The sequence below is a fragment of the Suillus subalutaceus genome (genome assembly GCF_016647625.1).
Source record: "Suillus subalutaceus strain FC151 chromosome Unknown DFJ58scaffold_12, whole genome shotgun sequence".
NCBI classification, from domain to species: domain Eukaryota; kingdom Fungi; phylum Basidiomycota; class Agaricomycetes; order Boletales; family Suillaceae; genus Suillus; species Suillus subalutaceus.
In genome coordinates this window covers 300,569-315,468 of record NW_024540261.1, presented here as the reverse complement: position 1 = coordinate 315,468, position 14,900 = coordinate 300,569, and the positions used below count along the sequence as shown (strand labels likewise).

The 14,900-nt window shown below is 49.0% G+C and overlaps 4 protein-coding genes across 4 annotated transcripts; 2 read left to right on the top strand and 2 right to left on the bottom strand.

Moving 5' to 3' along the window:
• Positions 1-3,207: 3,207 nt before the first annotated feature.
• DFJ58DRAFT_723270 (uncharacterized protein) lies at positions 3,208-5,038 on the top strand (the record flags this gene model as incomplete). Its single annotated transcript, XM_041384979.1, has 8 exons — positions 3,208-3,231; positions 3,293-3,575; positions 3,626-3,708; positions 3,758-4,102; positions 4,162-4,286; positions 4,348-4,477; positions 4,532-4,561; positions 4,613-5,038. 8 exons carry the CDS (start codon positions 3,208-3,210, stop codon positions 5,036-5,038), a joined length of 1,446 nt encoding a protein of 481 aa, XP_041248624.1.
• A 565-nt stretch (positions 5,039-5,603) lies between these two features.
• DFJ58DRAFT_653532 (uncharacterized protein) lies at positions 5,604-5,828 on the bottom strand (the record flags this gene model as incomplete). Its single annotated transcript, XM_041381748.1, has 1 exon — positions 5,604-5,828. A coding segment is annotated over one exon (225 nt), but the record flags the coding sequence as incomplete, so codon positions are not given.
• Positions 5,829-8,628: 2,800 nt separating this feature from the next.
• Positions 8,629-10,813, top strand: DFJ58DRAFT_697731 (uncharacterized protein). The gene is made up of 8 exons (XM_041383507.1): positions 8,629-8,888; positions 8,949-9,231; positions 9,282-9,364; positions 9,414-9,758; positions 9,818-9,942; positions 10,004-10,133; positions 10,188-10,217; positions 10,269-10,813. Exons 1-8 carry the CDS (start codon positions 8,862-8,864, stop codon positions 10,650-10,652), a joined length of 1,407 nt encoding a protein of 468 aa, XP_041248622.1. The 5' UTR covers positions 8,629-8,861; the 3' UTR covers positions 10,653-10,813.
• Positions 10,814-10,888: 75 nt separating this feature from the next.
• Positions 10,889-13,707, bottom strand: DFJ58DRAFT_742495 (uncharacterized protein). The gene is made up of 5 exons (XM_041387202.1): positions 13,107-13,707; positions 12,777-13,034; positions 12,423-12,730; positions 11,580-12,365; positions 10,889-11,515 (listed from the first exon to the last, which is right to left on the bottom strand). Exons 1-5 carry the CDS (start codon positions 13,404-13,406, stop codon positions 11,287-11,289), a joined length of 1,881 nt encoding a protein of 626 aa, XP_041248621.1. The 5' UTR covers positions 13,407-13,707; the 3' UTR covers positions 10,889-11,286.
• Positions 13,708-14,900: the final 1,193 nt, after the last annotated feature.

Here is a 14,900-nt window from a genome sequence, read left to right as displayed (position 1 = left end):
TCGAAATCAATGCATGTAGCCTACATTATGAGCTCCTGTATCGCAAAGTCCACATGATGGAGAGGAATGTGAGGCACCGAAGGCACGCCCTGGTTATTTATCGGTCGGCGTTGCCAGGAATTAACTTCCGATCTGCTGTGCTGATGCAACTTGACTGTTGATAAGAAAGCCCATCCATGGTCCCTGAGACATCCAAGACGAGTTCGTACCCATCGCAATCCGCCTGAATGGAATAGCCAGACAGGGGGACGCCACTCATCAACGATAAGACACTGTAGCACGTTGCTTGCTAAGTTAGCTCTAGCGGTGCCTGCGATAACTTCAAATGATAAATGAGCTAGGCGTTGCACCGTACGTGACGAACGGGAACTTCATTGACCAACCGGCTTTGTCCTGGAGCTCCCATGGGTAAAGTGGAAGCCCTAACGCGAAAAACTTCCATATGCCTCCTGCGTTCGGCGCACGATAACGGAGCTTAAAATCAACTACGCGAGGGCTGAACGTCGCCGGTGTCACCACGCGGCAGCCGGAGTACATCTTTCAACTGTGGACGGCGCAGCCGCGACATCGTTGAAACACATTCACACTACCACGGCAGATTCACCGCACGCTATTATGGTAATGTCTCTCGAAGCACTTGCCGTTATCATGCTGGCTGATGCAGACACCGGATGACCAATTGTTCGCAGCTAAGTCTTGCCCAGGGCAACGCGGGCCATATGAGGTGACCGGCAGAACTTGGGCAGAACAATTCTTCAGCCATCTTCCTCCACATCTCTTCAGTGAGGACTTTCAAGACTTGGTTCCGGTGAATTTTTTGCTGGTCCATGTCAGGCCATCAGTATTCGCGATGTCGAGCAGTGTCGCGTTCAAGTGCATGTGTGTCAAATGTGTGTATCTTTTTTTCAAGCCAGAGCAAAAGCCACCTAGGTCTACACCGTGGGAGCCGACTTGATTAATTGATTGCCGGTCCGAGCTTACTCATCTCTTTGTTCTCAACTTCATACGTGTTTACTTACTCTTTCACGGAATAATAGCTTCTATGTAGTTCATCAACATCTGATTTTGCATCCCTCCCATTTCTCTCCTCGTCACAGATCAAGAGCTTCCCAATGATGGGACGTCTATAGTGCCATTTTATGGTCAAAGATCTAGAAGTGTTTCAGCATTATAACAAAGGGAATGTAGCGGTCAGATCGCAGGGTTCTACTGAGCTTCGGACAGTCTGGTACATACTCCAAGTGGACGAAAGACAAGAAAGGCCTCACATGTGTCTGGGCGACAAGATGAATCTGCGCACAGTGCTACTAGCACTGATGAATTATGTCCGACACGGATTTCACGTAAGTGCACTGCGAGCCGTACCAGTTCAGAACTTATGACTGCCACTGAAGTCTATATTCAAGATGTCTTGGCGCCACCAGGAACACTACTTGTATGATAATGACACACTGCGCTGGGATTTCAGCCCAGTAAAAACAATGAGGAGCACCACAGTAGCATGCGATGACATGGCCGTGCACGTAGACACTAGTAGTATGGTACCTAGGGGGAGAAGACTACGCGAAGAAGACAGATGAGAGAAATTCAAAAGGCCGCTTACATTGGTGTGATCTGAATAATGTACTAATCTGGTCTGGATTGGATGTTTTTGTAGTAGAAAATAAGGTCCTGGAATGCCAAGTCTCGGTAACTGACTTACATAAACTACGTCTGTCTTAAACTTGCTCAGCCATCAAACTTATCTCCACGGCTCCGAGCTCGTCGCCTTGGCATGTGGGCATGAAAGTTTGGCTTCAAGCGCTTTTGCTAGTGGGAAAGAGTGGTTGGTTGATTCACGGGAGCATTGGAAAAGGAATCGGAGTCGATCACTGGCATTGAGTCTACGTCGAAAATGACTTCTTGGGCGACATCTGCAAGACACTGCAATCAAGCATCCGCACTTTCATGGAGGGGCCCAGCAGGCTGGCCTATCGGTGCAAGTTGTTTGCTTCACGTGAGTCGTATGAAAGTAGTCTCGGATCCCTTAGCAGACCGTTACAGAAGGAAGACAACTGTCCCTTCTTGCAGGTATCTCTACTGCACACTCTACCTTTGGGAGAATAAACTCGTCCAATCAATGGTGTCGCAGTTGAGATTCAAGGTTTGTGACTTGAACGGTGTGGCACACCACCACTAACAAGCTTCTGAATCCGGTACTATCAGCAGAAACCCACAGGGAAAGAGATGTACAGTCTCGTCTGCAAGCTGTTCAAAATTTTCGGGCTTTCAGATTTAACATTATCTATCTCCGAGTTACTTGCCTACCTGTCAAGCATAGCAATTTGTGAGGAGTCCTGAACTGGGATGGGTGCGCTGACCTCATGAGCTCATTCCAACGTTCGATCATATCTCCTACGCCATGCATAGTTTGCCGGAGGCCGAGGCGTGGCAACCGTGGCACGGTTCAAACTCCACCTCATGAGTTATACATACTCACGCTTGTCCATAGTTGACCGTATACATGAAACAGATTCGATATCTTACCTTCGTTCTCCTCGGCCGATTTTACTGTGGTAATTCATTCTTCCCTATGTACAGTGTCCCGTGCATTACCTTCCGTCGAATATGGACTTACTAATTGAATACCCGACAGCCCGGCGACTTATCATTAACGTCTTTGCAAGCATTCTTGCAAAACTTCCCGGGCACTCTGTAGAAGCTGACGTGGCTGAGAGTTTGGATATCCTAAACATCTTGACGAACTCGGTCAACCATCTTAATAACATGATGCGCGGCCACATGACATACAATTGGAGTGTGTCGGATAACAAATCACCTAGACTCAGACAAAGCCCTGACTGTCAAGATGCTTTCAGTGATGCATTTTCACGGCAGCGGTCGCCCGGAGGGAAACCTTGGTCGGTAACTGCGAAGGGATAATTCGTTTTACCCTCTGATTCAAAGGGCCTGTGCTGACATTTTCAAGTAAGCGAGCACTCCTGCTTCCAATTCAGGAGACAGAACCGGCGAGGGAAGAAAATTGACTAGCCAGCGCCGAAGACGGGCGTGAAACTCCTGATGATTGGATCGATACGACAAGGAGGTACGTTCTCGTTCGCTTAGCACCCTATATCAATAGTCCGCCCACATTGATCATTGTACACTTTCAGCCCCTTCCATCATTCCCACTCTATTATTCCCAAGTCTTGCTCCTTGAGTAATACGATGGACGCACAGAAATCTAAAATAGTTAGTAGTGATATGGGCACGGTTTAAACCAAGCTATGTACTGACCTTCTGGATGCCTCAGGCTGGTTCGACCCATCAGCCAGACCATCTATACAAAGGAAGGCGAGCTTCACTGCCTCTCGATATCGTAGTCATAGGATGCGGTCTGGGAGGTCTCGCCGCTGCATACTGCCTCGCACAGGCAGGCCACAACATCACCATCCTCGAAGCAGCGCCAGCCATCGGTGAAGTAGGCGCTGGCGTTCAAGCCAGTCCCAACGTCTCGCGTCTCTTGATGCGTTGGGGTCTCGGCCCACGTCTTGAGGAACTTGGCGTCAAGATTCAGGCTATGAGTCTTAAACGATGTGAGTTACGTTGAAGTATTCTGGCGCTCTTGCTTGATGCCAATCTCCAGGGAGCAACGATGAGGTCATAGGGTGGACGCCACTTGGGGATGTGGTCGAGAAGGAATACGGTGCTCCTTTCTACCTCTTACACGTTAGTCCTCTCCCAATCGCATCTATTCTTTCTGACGAGGCTAAAACAGCGAGCTGATTTCCATCGTTTGCTCTACGAAGCCACTGAGCCATACTGTAACATCCGTGTTAATAGTCGCGTCGTATCCGTGGACCCATCGAAACCCAGTGTGACTCTTGCTTCTGGGGAGGTCGTATCTGCTGACCTAATCATTGGCGCCGACGGAGTGAAAAGTGTTACTCGGGAGTATGTTGTCGGCGGGCCCGATAAACCCAGGGCTACTGGAGATGCTGCTTACAGAGCACTCATCCCAGCTGAGAAACTCCTAGAGGATGATGAGCTGAGACCATTGATGGAGAAGATGGAATCGAATATATGGATGGGCCCCGGAGGTCACATCGTCGGCTATACTATTGTAAGCCGGCCGTTCAGCTAACATGGTTAACTTCGGGAACTAATGCGAGAGTTGGACAGCGTGCCAAGAAAGAATTTAACCTTGTCATGATGCACCCTGATGATGCTGAAGAGGGCGTGGAATCATGGACTGCTGAAGGTAACGTGGACAAAATGAGGGAGTTCTACAAGGGATGGAGTACCACGTTAGTGACTCCATTTTAATCCCCGCCTTGTGCTCATGCTAACTGGTGGCACGGGACGCAGTATTCGAAAGCTTCTGGCGCTTGTTCCGTCAACGCTCGATTGGAAGTTGATGGACCGAGACCCACTGCCTTCGTGGATTCACAAGGATGGCAAGTTGGCCTTGTTGGGCGACTCATGCCACCCGATGCTGGTTTGTGTGAATTCTAGATCAAAATAGCGCACACTGAGTGTCATATCTTCCTAGCCGTACCGCGCACAAGGGTCAGCTATGGCGGTAAGGAGGAGTATCGATAGTAAAACGAGTGCTGACATCGGAGTTCTCTAGATTGAAGATGCTGCCGTCCTAGGAAACATATTCTCGCATTGCTCGGACCGCTCGCAGATCTCGTCTCTCCTCTATGCCTACCAATCTATCCGATACGACCGTGCTACCGCGACACAGAGGTCCTCAAGTCTAAACCGGTACATATTTCACAAACCCGACGGGCCAGAGCAAGAGGAGCGTGATCGCGACATGCGCGCGGCTACGGAGGATGCGTTGCGCGTTGCACGCGGCGAGCAGAGCACTCTTGTGCTTGCGGGAAATGCGAACCAGTGGGCTGATAAAACGAAAAGTGATATCCAATATGGATACGATGCGGATGAGGAGGCAGAAAAGTGGTGGCTCGCGAATGGGAACAAGCTTATGACTTCGGTTCCTTCAGTTGAACTCAAGCCAAGAGTTGCGCATTCTGCAAATCGCGATCACTAACTCCATGGGAGTCTTGGTTATTTATATCAGTTCCATTCTGGATTATTGGGTGATACACGGGTACCGAGTGTGTGGTGGCCGTTTAGCTCAGTAGTCCTATCCTACAATAGTACTGTACCTATTGCGCAGCCGACCTGTAACAATTTGAATTTTCACAATACTTATTCTGAAATATTCTGAGTGATGACTCCATGCAAAAAAATCCAGAGGTAGAACATAGTACAATCTTCGAGGTTCACGTTGACGTGTCGTTCGTGCGAAGAGGGGGGCCAAACGGAATGGAACTGTAACAGCGCACTACGTTTGTACATGCGTGTGATTAGGTGAGAGTAGGGTGTGACATGGGTGAACCCGGGTGGCACCCGTACCCAATCCGCGGGTAGGTGGCACTCTGAAGGCCTACCCGCACCCGTACGGGTCAGACTATCACGGGTGTGGGTGGATCCGTGGGTGGACCCGCAGGTGGTGCGGGTCACCCGGGTCACCCACGGGTGACCTAGTATATATTATGTACTAGTAGAACTGTAGGTATGAGAACATATGTATGAAATATATGTAAAAAAAATCAATCAGAATCGACGTCAATTGTGTCAGGGCGTGAGTCCTCTTTTCCCTTCCCTTCTCCCTTCTCCCTTCCCATTTTCCTTCGCATGATTTTTGTAGCGACGCTGAGATCGGGCATAAGGGGTGTGTTGAACCAAGATCCGACGGCGACCTGTGCCTTGAAGGTCTGCGAGCTGATACCATGCTGAAGGTGGTTTACTTGCAGACGGCCACCGGAGAACGCCCGTTCGGCATCAACTGAAGAAGCTATACGAGTGTCAGTACTAGTGGTGGATACAAGCACTTGTGAGTTGTCATACCAGGTGCTGACAAAAAATCAAGTGCCATTTGTGCTAGTCGAGGTCGAGTGGCACGGGCATTCTCCCAATATTGCAGAACTCCGCCTGCAGCATTGACCTCAGTCCTTGATACACGCGGGGAATCAAGGTAGGCTTCAATGGAGTCTGGGCAGGTGAAATTATCTTCTCCGTCCTCTTCATCACTCAGGCTGTGTGACATGTAACTATGTTACATCGTACAATTAAATAAGAGAGACACTCACTTATAATCTCGTCATCAGTATTGCTCCAGATTGCTATGTCGGACAGCTCTGCTTTGGCGCGCCGTTTCTTTTTTGGAGACTCTAGAACAGGAATCGGAGACGCCGCCGGTCTTTTGCGACTGCGTGTATTTGTTGCTGGCGACTTGGATGCCAAAGACACGTCCGAAGCTGAGTTGAAACTGCTCTCCGGCATGGAGGATAGAGGGTAACTGGCGACGAGAGAGGATGACAACTAGCTGTGTAGCACACATCGAATTTAAATATCTGGAATAGATGATGTCAGTTGGCGGCATGTTGACAGGCTCTGATAATGACCAATATCCATCTGAAACTAGTTCGTCATACAGCACTGCTTAGTACCGGTTCAGAACGTTCATACCACGTTCATAGTACCTCATCGTGCTTCATTTTGACATCGGATAAGTGCAAGTAGTAGTAGTGAGTCTAGTTCAGGGTACAATATTCATCTGAAACTAGTTTATGAGGTCTGTCACTTGGTACTTACCTCATCGAGCTTGATTTTGACGAGTCTGGTTCAGGGCATTCGGCCGTCAATCATTTCTCGTTGGGGTACTAGACCACCCGCGGGTACCTGCGGGTACCCGACTTTAGCAAATGCTCTCACCCGTACCCGCGCGGGTGAGCCACCCGCGCCACCCGCCACCCGTACCACCCGCCCCACGTTCCATCCGCGGGTGACACCCGGGCGGGTACCCGGGTGGCCCTCACCCATGTCACACCCTAGGTGAGAGGACTAGAAAGGTTTTCGGGCGAAGGGACTTAGCCGCCTAGTAAAGGAAGATAAGTGAGCTACGCGGGCGGGCGGGTCACCTCGCTGAGTCTTGGCCCCTTCAGGGCCCGTGTGAGAGTTTTAGGATTGTGATTTAGGTATTTAGCGAGGCGCTGAATCGTGCTGACGCAGGAGTCCAGGACGAAAGAGGGGCAGGAGGGTGGGAAAAAGAAACGACGAAGTGCACGGGGGTCACGTTGACTTAGCTCTATTTCCTCCGCTCGTGCCTCGCTATGTAATAGACTGCAGGTATCAGCCTATCAGGTATCTGACATTTGTGATGTCACAGCACGGTCACTAATCATGTGATGTTTGGTAGATTTGCTTGTCGTCTGCCTTATTTCCATATAACCTTGAGTCTTGACATATGGGCACGAAACTTTAGCTCAAGTACCCGTATCGTGACTCGATAAAACGCTTCTGGTAGTGGGAATTTGGAAAAGAACGGCTGATTCACGGGCCCAGCATTGAGAAAGGAATCCGAGTCGATCGATAGCATTGGGTTTGCAGACACTCGACGTCGAAAATGACTTCTTGGCTCTTCTTGGGCGACATCTGCAGGAGACTGCGATCAGGCATCCGCGTTCTCATGGGGCCCGGCAGGGTGGCCCATCGGTGCAGGTTATTTGCTTCACGTGGGTCATATAAAGGTAGTCTCTCCCTTGGCAGACCGTTACAGAAGGAAGAAAGTTGTCACTTCTTGCAGGTATCTCTACTGCACACCCTACATCTGGAAGAATAAACTCATCCAATTAATGATGAGATTCAAGGTTTATGACTTGAAAGGTGTGGCAGACTACATAGCACTAACAAGCTTCTGGATCCGGTACTATCAGCAGAAACCTACAGGGAAAGAGATTCACAGTCTCGTCTGCAAGCTGTTCACGGTCATCTATGTTTAAGTTTTTCGAGCATCCAGATTTAACATGATCTATCTCCGTACATCCGATGGTCTACCCGTCGAGCATGGTATTTTCCAGGAGTCCCAAACCAGGATAGGTGCGCTGACCTCTTGAGCAACTCATTCCAACCCGTGATCGTATCTCCTAGGTTGCCCGGAGGCCGAAGCATGGCAGCCGTGACAATGGCACAGTTCATATTCTACCTCATGAGCCATACATACTCACGGTATACACGCTTGTCATCATTCAGAACTTAATATACGAGCTATGGTTTATCCTTCCATAAGCCCATTCATAGTCGACCGTAGATTCGATATTTTGCCTTCGCTGCTCCTCGGCCACGGGGAATCTCCCGTTTTTAAAAACTTACTGCGGTAATTCATTCTTCCTTGCAGTACCCCTTGCATTACCTTTGTCGAGTATGATTTACTAATTGAATACCAACAGTCCGGCGACCGTACTGCAATCGTCTTGTCTCACCCACCCCTATCATCATTATCTTTGCAAGCATTCTGGCTTTGAATTAAAGCCTCCCGGGCCCTCTGCAGTCGCTTCTATGCCTGAGAGTTGGAAGATCTTAATAACATGATGTGCGTCCACATGACATACTATTGGAGTGTGTCGTGTAACACCTCATTTAGACACAGACAAAGCCCTAACTATCAAGGCGCTTTCAGTGATGCATCTTTACGGGAGCGGCCGCCCGGAAGGAAATCTTGGCCAGTAACTGCGAAAGGATAATTCGTTTTACCCTCTGATCCCAAGGACCTGTGCTGCCATTTTCAAGTAAGAGAGCGCTCCTGCTTCCAATCCACGAGACAGAACCCACGAGGGAAGCAACATGACTAGCCAGCGCCGAAGACGGGCGCGAAACTCCTGATGATTGGATTGATATGACGACATAAGGTCCATTCTCGTTCTCCTTAGCACCCTATATTAATAGTCCACCCACATCAATGATTACACACTCTCATCCCCCTCTATCGTCACCACTCCATCATTACCAAGTCCTGCTCCTTGATTGATATGATGAACGCACAGGAACCTAAAACAGTTAGTAGTGATGTGGGGCCATCAAAGCGAAGCTATGTACTGACCTTCTGAATGTCTCAGGCTGGTTCGACCCATCAGCCGGACCATCTATACAAAGGAAGACGAGCTTCACTGCCCCTCAACATCGTAGTCATAGGATGCGGTCTGGGAGGTCTCGCCGCTGCATACTGCCTCGCACAAGCAGGCCACAACATCACCATCCTCGAAGCAGCGTCAGCCATCGGTGAGGCAGGCGCTGGCGTTCAGTCCAGTCCCAACGTCTCGCGCCTCTTGATGCGTTGGGGTCTCGGCCCGTATCTTGAGGAATTTGGCGTCAAGATTCAGGCTATGAGTCTTAAACGATGTGAGTTACGTTGAAGTGTTCTGGCGCTCTTGCTTGATGCCAATCTCCAGGGAGCAACGATGAGGTCATAGGGTGGACGCCACTTGGGGATGTGGTCGAGAAGGAATACGGTGCTCCTTTCTACCTATTACACGTTAGTCCTCTCCTTATTGCATCTATTCTTTCTGACGAGGCTGAAACAGCGAGCTGATTTCCATCATATGCTCTACGAAGCCACTGAGCCATACTGTAACATCCGAGTTAATAGTCGCGTCGTATCCGTGGACCCATCGAAACCCAGTGTGACTCTTGCTTCTGGGGAGGTCGTATCTGCTGACCTAATCATTGGCGCCGACGGAGTGAAAAGTGTTACTCGGGAGTATGTTGTCGGCGGACCCGATAAACCAAGAGCTACTGGAGATGCTGCTTACAGAGCACTCATCCCAGCTGAGAAACTCCTAGAGGATGATGAGCTGAAACCATTGGTGGAGAAAATGGAATCGAATATATGGATGGGCCCCGGAGGTCACATCGTCGGCTATACTATTGTAAGCCGGCCGTTCGGCTAACATGGTTAACGTCGGGAACTAATGCGAGAGCTGGACAGCGTGCCAAGAAAGAATTTAACCTTGTTATGGTGCACCCTGATGATGCTGAAGGGGGCGTGGAATCATGGACTGCTGAAGGTAACGTGGACAAAATGAGGGAGAACTACAAACGATGGAGTCCCACGTTAGTGGCTCCGTTTTAATCCCCACTGTATGGTCATGCTAACTGGTGGCGCGGGACACAGTGTTCAAAAGCTTCTGGCGCTTGTTCCATCAACGCTCGATTGGAAGTTGATGGACCGAGACCCACTGCCCTCGTGGATTCACAAGGATGGCAAGTTGGCCTTGTTGGGCGACTCATGCCATCCAATGCTGGTTTGTGTGAATTCTCGATCAAAATAGCACATACTAAGTCTTATATCTCCCTAGCCGTACCGTGCGCAAGGGTTAGCCATGGCTGTAAGGAGGAGTGTCGACAATAAAACGCGTGCTGAAATCAGAATTCTCTAGATTGAAGATGCTGCTGTCTTAGGCAACATATTCTCGCATTGCTCGGACCGCTCGCAGATCTCGTCTCTCCTCTATGCCTACCAATCTATCCGGTACGATCGTGCCACCGCGACACAGAAGTCCTCAAGTCTAAACCGGCACATATTTCACAAACCCGACGGGCCAGATCAAGAGAATCGTGACCGTGACATGCGCGCGGCCATGGAGGATGCGTTGCGTGTTGCGCGCAGCGAGCAGAGCACTCTTGTGCTAGCAGGAAATGCGAACCAGTGGGCTGATAAGACGAAGAGCGATATCCAATTTGGATACGATGCGGATGAGGAGGCAGAAAAGTGGTGGCTCGCGAATGGGAACAGGCTTATGACCCTGGTTCCTTCAATTTGACTCGAGCCAAGAGTTGTGCATTTTGCAAATCGTGTCACTAACCCAATGTTTCTGCTGGCTTGGTCACATTTACAAACCACGTTGATTGTGTTATTAGATGAGTTTGATACAGCACGTTTGAACAGTTTCTTGTGATGATAACAGATCTAAGTACATGCGGCATAGAATACTATTAGTCGCAGGAGATGTGTCCCGATACGCTTGATAGCCAAATTACCAGATCTTCAGATGTAGCGCCAGCTTGAAAATTTTATTGCAAAGCTCGCTATAGATTGCTATGTCTCAGCTCAAGTCCTTCCCTTTTTATCTCATCATCTTTGTCACCCTCTTTAGATCTCCAGTGAGAATTCAAAGATAAAAGCCAACATTATACATCGACAACCACACCAGTGCAGTTGGATGCAGTTACTACGCGATCAAGATCACAATGACTGTACACTTAGTATAGTATTCACGCCAGCAGATGCTGTACCTAAGGGACAGCTATCTTCATTTTATTTAGTAGGTTCTGGTAGCATAACTAGCACTTGACAGATGCAACATGTACCAATTCTGAGGAGCTAATCATCAATGATGTTACAAGGCGAGTAATGTTACAGATTCAGACAATGTTACCGACCTCACTGCTACTTATTTAAAACTTCACCTCCCCAGTGAGTTCACCAGCATATGTGTATCCCATGTGAACTCGTAACATAGTGTTCGGATCAGCTGGATCATGTTTTCCATGTTTAGATTGGCCCGCCCACTCGACGTTCTGGCCCCACAGGTCGAAGAATCTTTGAATCTTCTCATGTTGTCCGGATGTGAGCAGGTATTCATACACTGCGCGCCATGCGCTGTCCAATGCACCGACGACCCACCTGCAGGTTACATTACGGGCCATAAGTTGTAATCATCAAAACGACTCAACGGCTTTTCACTCACGAATGACGAACGCTGATGGCCTCTCCAGCGAAATGGAGCCTCTTGTTGGCATTGGGTACGGTGAGAGACGTGTATAAATCTTGAAAATCTCCGGGCCCAAAGAACGCAAAGCCACCTGTAACGGAGAGAGTGAGAATCGATTGGCTCATGTCAATATTCAAAGACTTGCCCATGACGAACGGGTCGTCGCTCCAGTCCCATGCATGCATGTCTACATACTGATCCAACAAGAAACTATAATCCACATTGTGTACTTCCGCGAGATTGCGCAGCACGAGTTCCTTCAATTGCTCCTCATACTCTATCTTACCGGTGTTGATGAGCGCTCTCAAGCGTTCTGCATCATCTGTCAAACAGTAGCTCGCAATCAGCACTGTGGACGGTGTGCTAGATTCAGCACCGTGAGAAGGGTACATGATAGTTCGGATGGGAAGGTCAGTGGATGATTTGCCCCCTATGATATCGAAAAGTTCGGTCCACCACGCTGATCGAAAGCGCATGGCAACCTTTATTGAAGGAGCGTACTGCACTTTACGCAATGCATTTTTCTGCATCACATTTAAACCAGCACGTCCGAGTTCAATCATCCGTAGGCCCGGCAGAGGAATAGTCGATATAACGTGTGAATATGTGCGCGGGCTACACTCGCCCCTCACAGAAACATTCATTGCAATGTCTCCACTCTGAAGGATGCTCGTGACCTTCTTATTGAACTGGATGACAGGCTTGGTGCCATTAGCAGTAAGATATGCCGCCATGTAGTCGGTGAGCACTTGAGAACCGCCTCTGGGTACGGTGATGGTATGTGTGAGACTACATGAGTTCCAAAACAGGTGCGCTTACTCAAAACACTTCCATTCTACGCCTCCAAGGGTCTGCGACTCGACACTGGCTAATGCCAGCGCCTGAAAAACCGCTTCAGTTAAACCGCGGTCATACGCGCCCGTGCTGTCATCGAATGTCTCACACCAATGGATAACGTTAGCGGAAAGATGCGTGCGCGGAATTTGGAGGCTGGCGCTGGGAGTGTACTTGAGTGACATGAATAAGCGAAGTGAGTATGCATTGTGCTTCATTATGTTGTGCCAGCCCGAACGGTCATTTTGCTCCAAGTCTTTAATGAGGTCCTTAGCGAACGGCCGAATGACGTCCTGGACAATATTCTCAACTCCCGCGGCGATTGTACTGAGAATCCACACCCATTTCTCGGGCACGGAAGTCAGGAGGGCGCGATGTCTGAGAGACTTGATGACGTTGATTGTTGAAGTAGAGAAAATGACCCTGTCTCTTTGACGTAAAATGATAATCGATAAGTTGGGAGCTTAGAGGTGGCTTGGATAAACCCTTGTTAAGCTTCGAGTAGTTGATCAACTCGCCCAGGCGCGTCATCATGCCAATCTTGTAATTGCCTTGAGCGTCCTTCTTTGGCAGGGGAAACCTCATGGCGCCAACATCCTAGTTAGCAGGAAAGCCAAGAGTTTACATGGTCAGCATCTTTGGTGCAGCAGCATCGAATGAACGACATACGTAGTAGTCGTATTTACCACCATTCGGGAAGTTGTAGGTGAAGAGGCGTCCGCCGGTGCGGTTCGACGCCTCTAAGATCTCGTAGTCGATGTTTAGCGAATCTAGGATAAGGGCGGTGTATAGACCACCAACTCCCGCGCCTAGAATTCCAACTGTGCCCAGCGGGCCATAACCATGCTTAGGGAGCGCAGGTATCTGCAATGTCTCTTCATGAGGAGTCGCGGTGAGTGGGGGGAATGCCTTTGCGGAGAGTATCATCATGATCTTCGATGATTCCTCGACCCCAGTAGCCGAACACATCTTGGAAATCCATAGTAAGCGCACCTGGGATTGAAGATCGAATGTGTTGAATGTATCTCGTCTAGTAAGAACAGATCAAAAACCACCCTATATATCGTGCATATAGGTCGGAGAATGAGAAGGATCAGCCCATTCTGCGACTGCACAGTGCAAACAACATTTGGACAGGAACCTGAAGATATCGGATATAAAGTAGCTTCCCCGCGGTCGGTATTTTTTAGAGACGCCATCACCAGATAGAAGTATGCTGTCTCAGCATATTAACAATTCGAAGAGAAAGAAGTGGTATCGTACCCAGCTGCCTGATAATTTGGTAGGAGTAGTGGAAATAAGGCGAAAGAGATAAGTCTTGGTTAGTGGTCCTGGTGAATGCATTAGCAGGGGATCTGGTCCAGCAGAATAGTAAGACGGCGGGACCTTTCTTTGCAATATGGGATTATTTTTGCCAAAATTCTGAATTTGGAGTTGCTTCGAGGAACCAGTGTGTACGAGTGGGCCTTTGATGTTGTTAGTGCTGGGGGCAGAACTATTTGGAGGCAATTGTGCCGGCACAACCGGCAGAAGTGGCAGAACCGCCACTTCTGCCACTAGGCAAAACTATCAAAGCGCTACAGGGCTGTGCATATGACAGTATATCACTAGGAAACACCATTAGAAGACACCAGCATGTCCACATCTCACTGTCTGTTGTCGTGTGGGGTTTATTTCCACCATCCAGCGGCTACATCAATGTTGACGCCTGCCAGGTGCTGGTGTGCATGTGCGCATGACATCGATGAATTGGCCTGCCATTAGCCACGGCATTCTGATGACCATGGTAATGCAAAGTTGCTCAAATCTTTGCTAGTGCTTTTGAATCGTGTCTATTGTGAGATTGCAGCGCTGCAGAGACTGAGTGCTACACATATCTGAGAAGAGGTGTTCGACGTTGGAGAGGTGTATCCACAACTGTGTGACTGCATGTCATGAACAAGCCAAGAAGTGATGAACTTCGAAGTTCGCTTGTGAAGGGCACTACGCGGCAGCGATGCTACAAAGCCCGAAGGAGTGGCTGACTAAGCTACAGTGCCGCTACTCTACCTGGGTCCAATGTGGGTAGCATGGAGAACAATAATAGATGAGAGGGTGATTGCAAGTGCCTTCAAAGGATTCTACTACAGGTAAGGAATTCTGCAGTTGCTGATGAAGAAGGTTATTAGAACATCTTTCACTGTGATCCCCTGTAGTTTGACATTCTGCCATCTGCAAGGCAGAACCGGTTCTGCCAAACCGGCTGGCAGAATGGCAGACTTCTGCCCACAACACAAGATGTTGTGGTCATATGGCGGTCCAAACGCAACTTAATTACAGCTGTTTTCATAAATATGCGGAATCACTAAACTTGACACTTGCGTGTCGGAAATGTCCGATACCCGGGTTACAGTCACGTGCAATCATTATCTCTTCTCATGGATCGATCAACCGATTAAAAACCCACTAGGTTCTGAGAAAGGC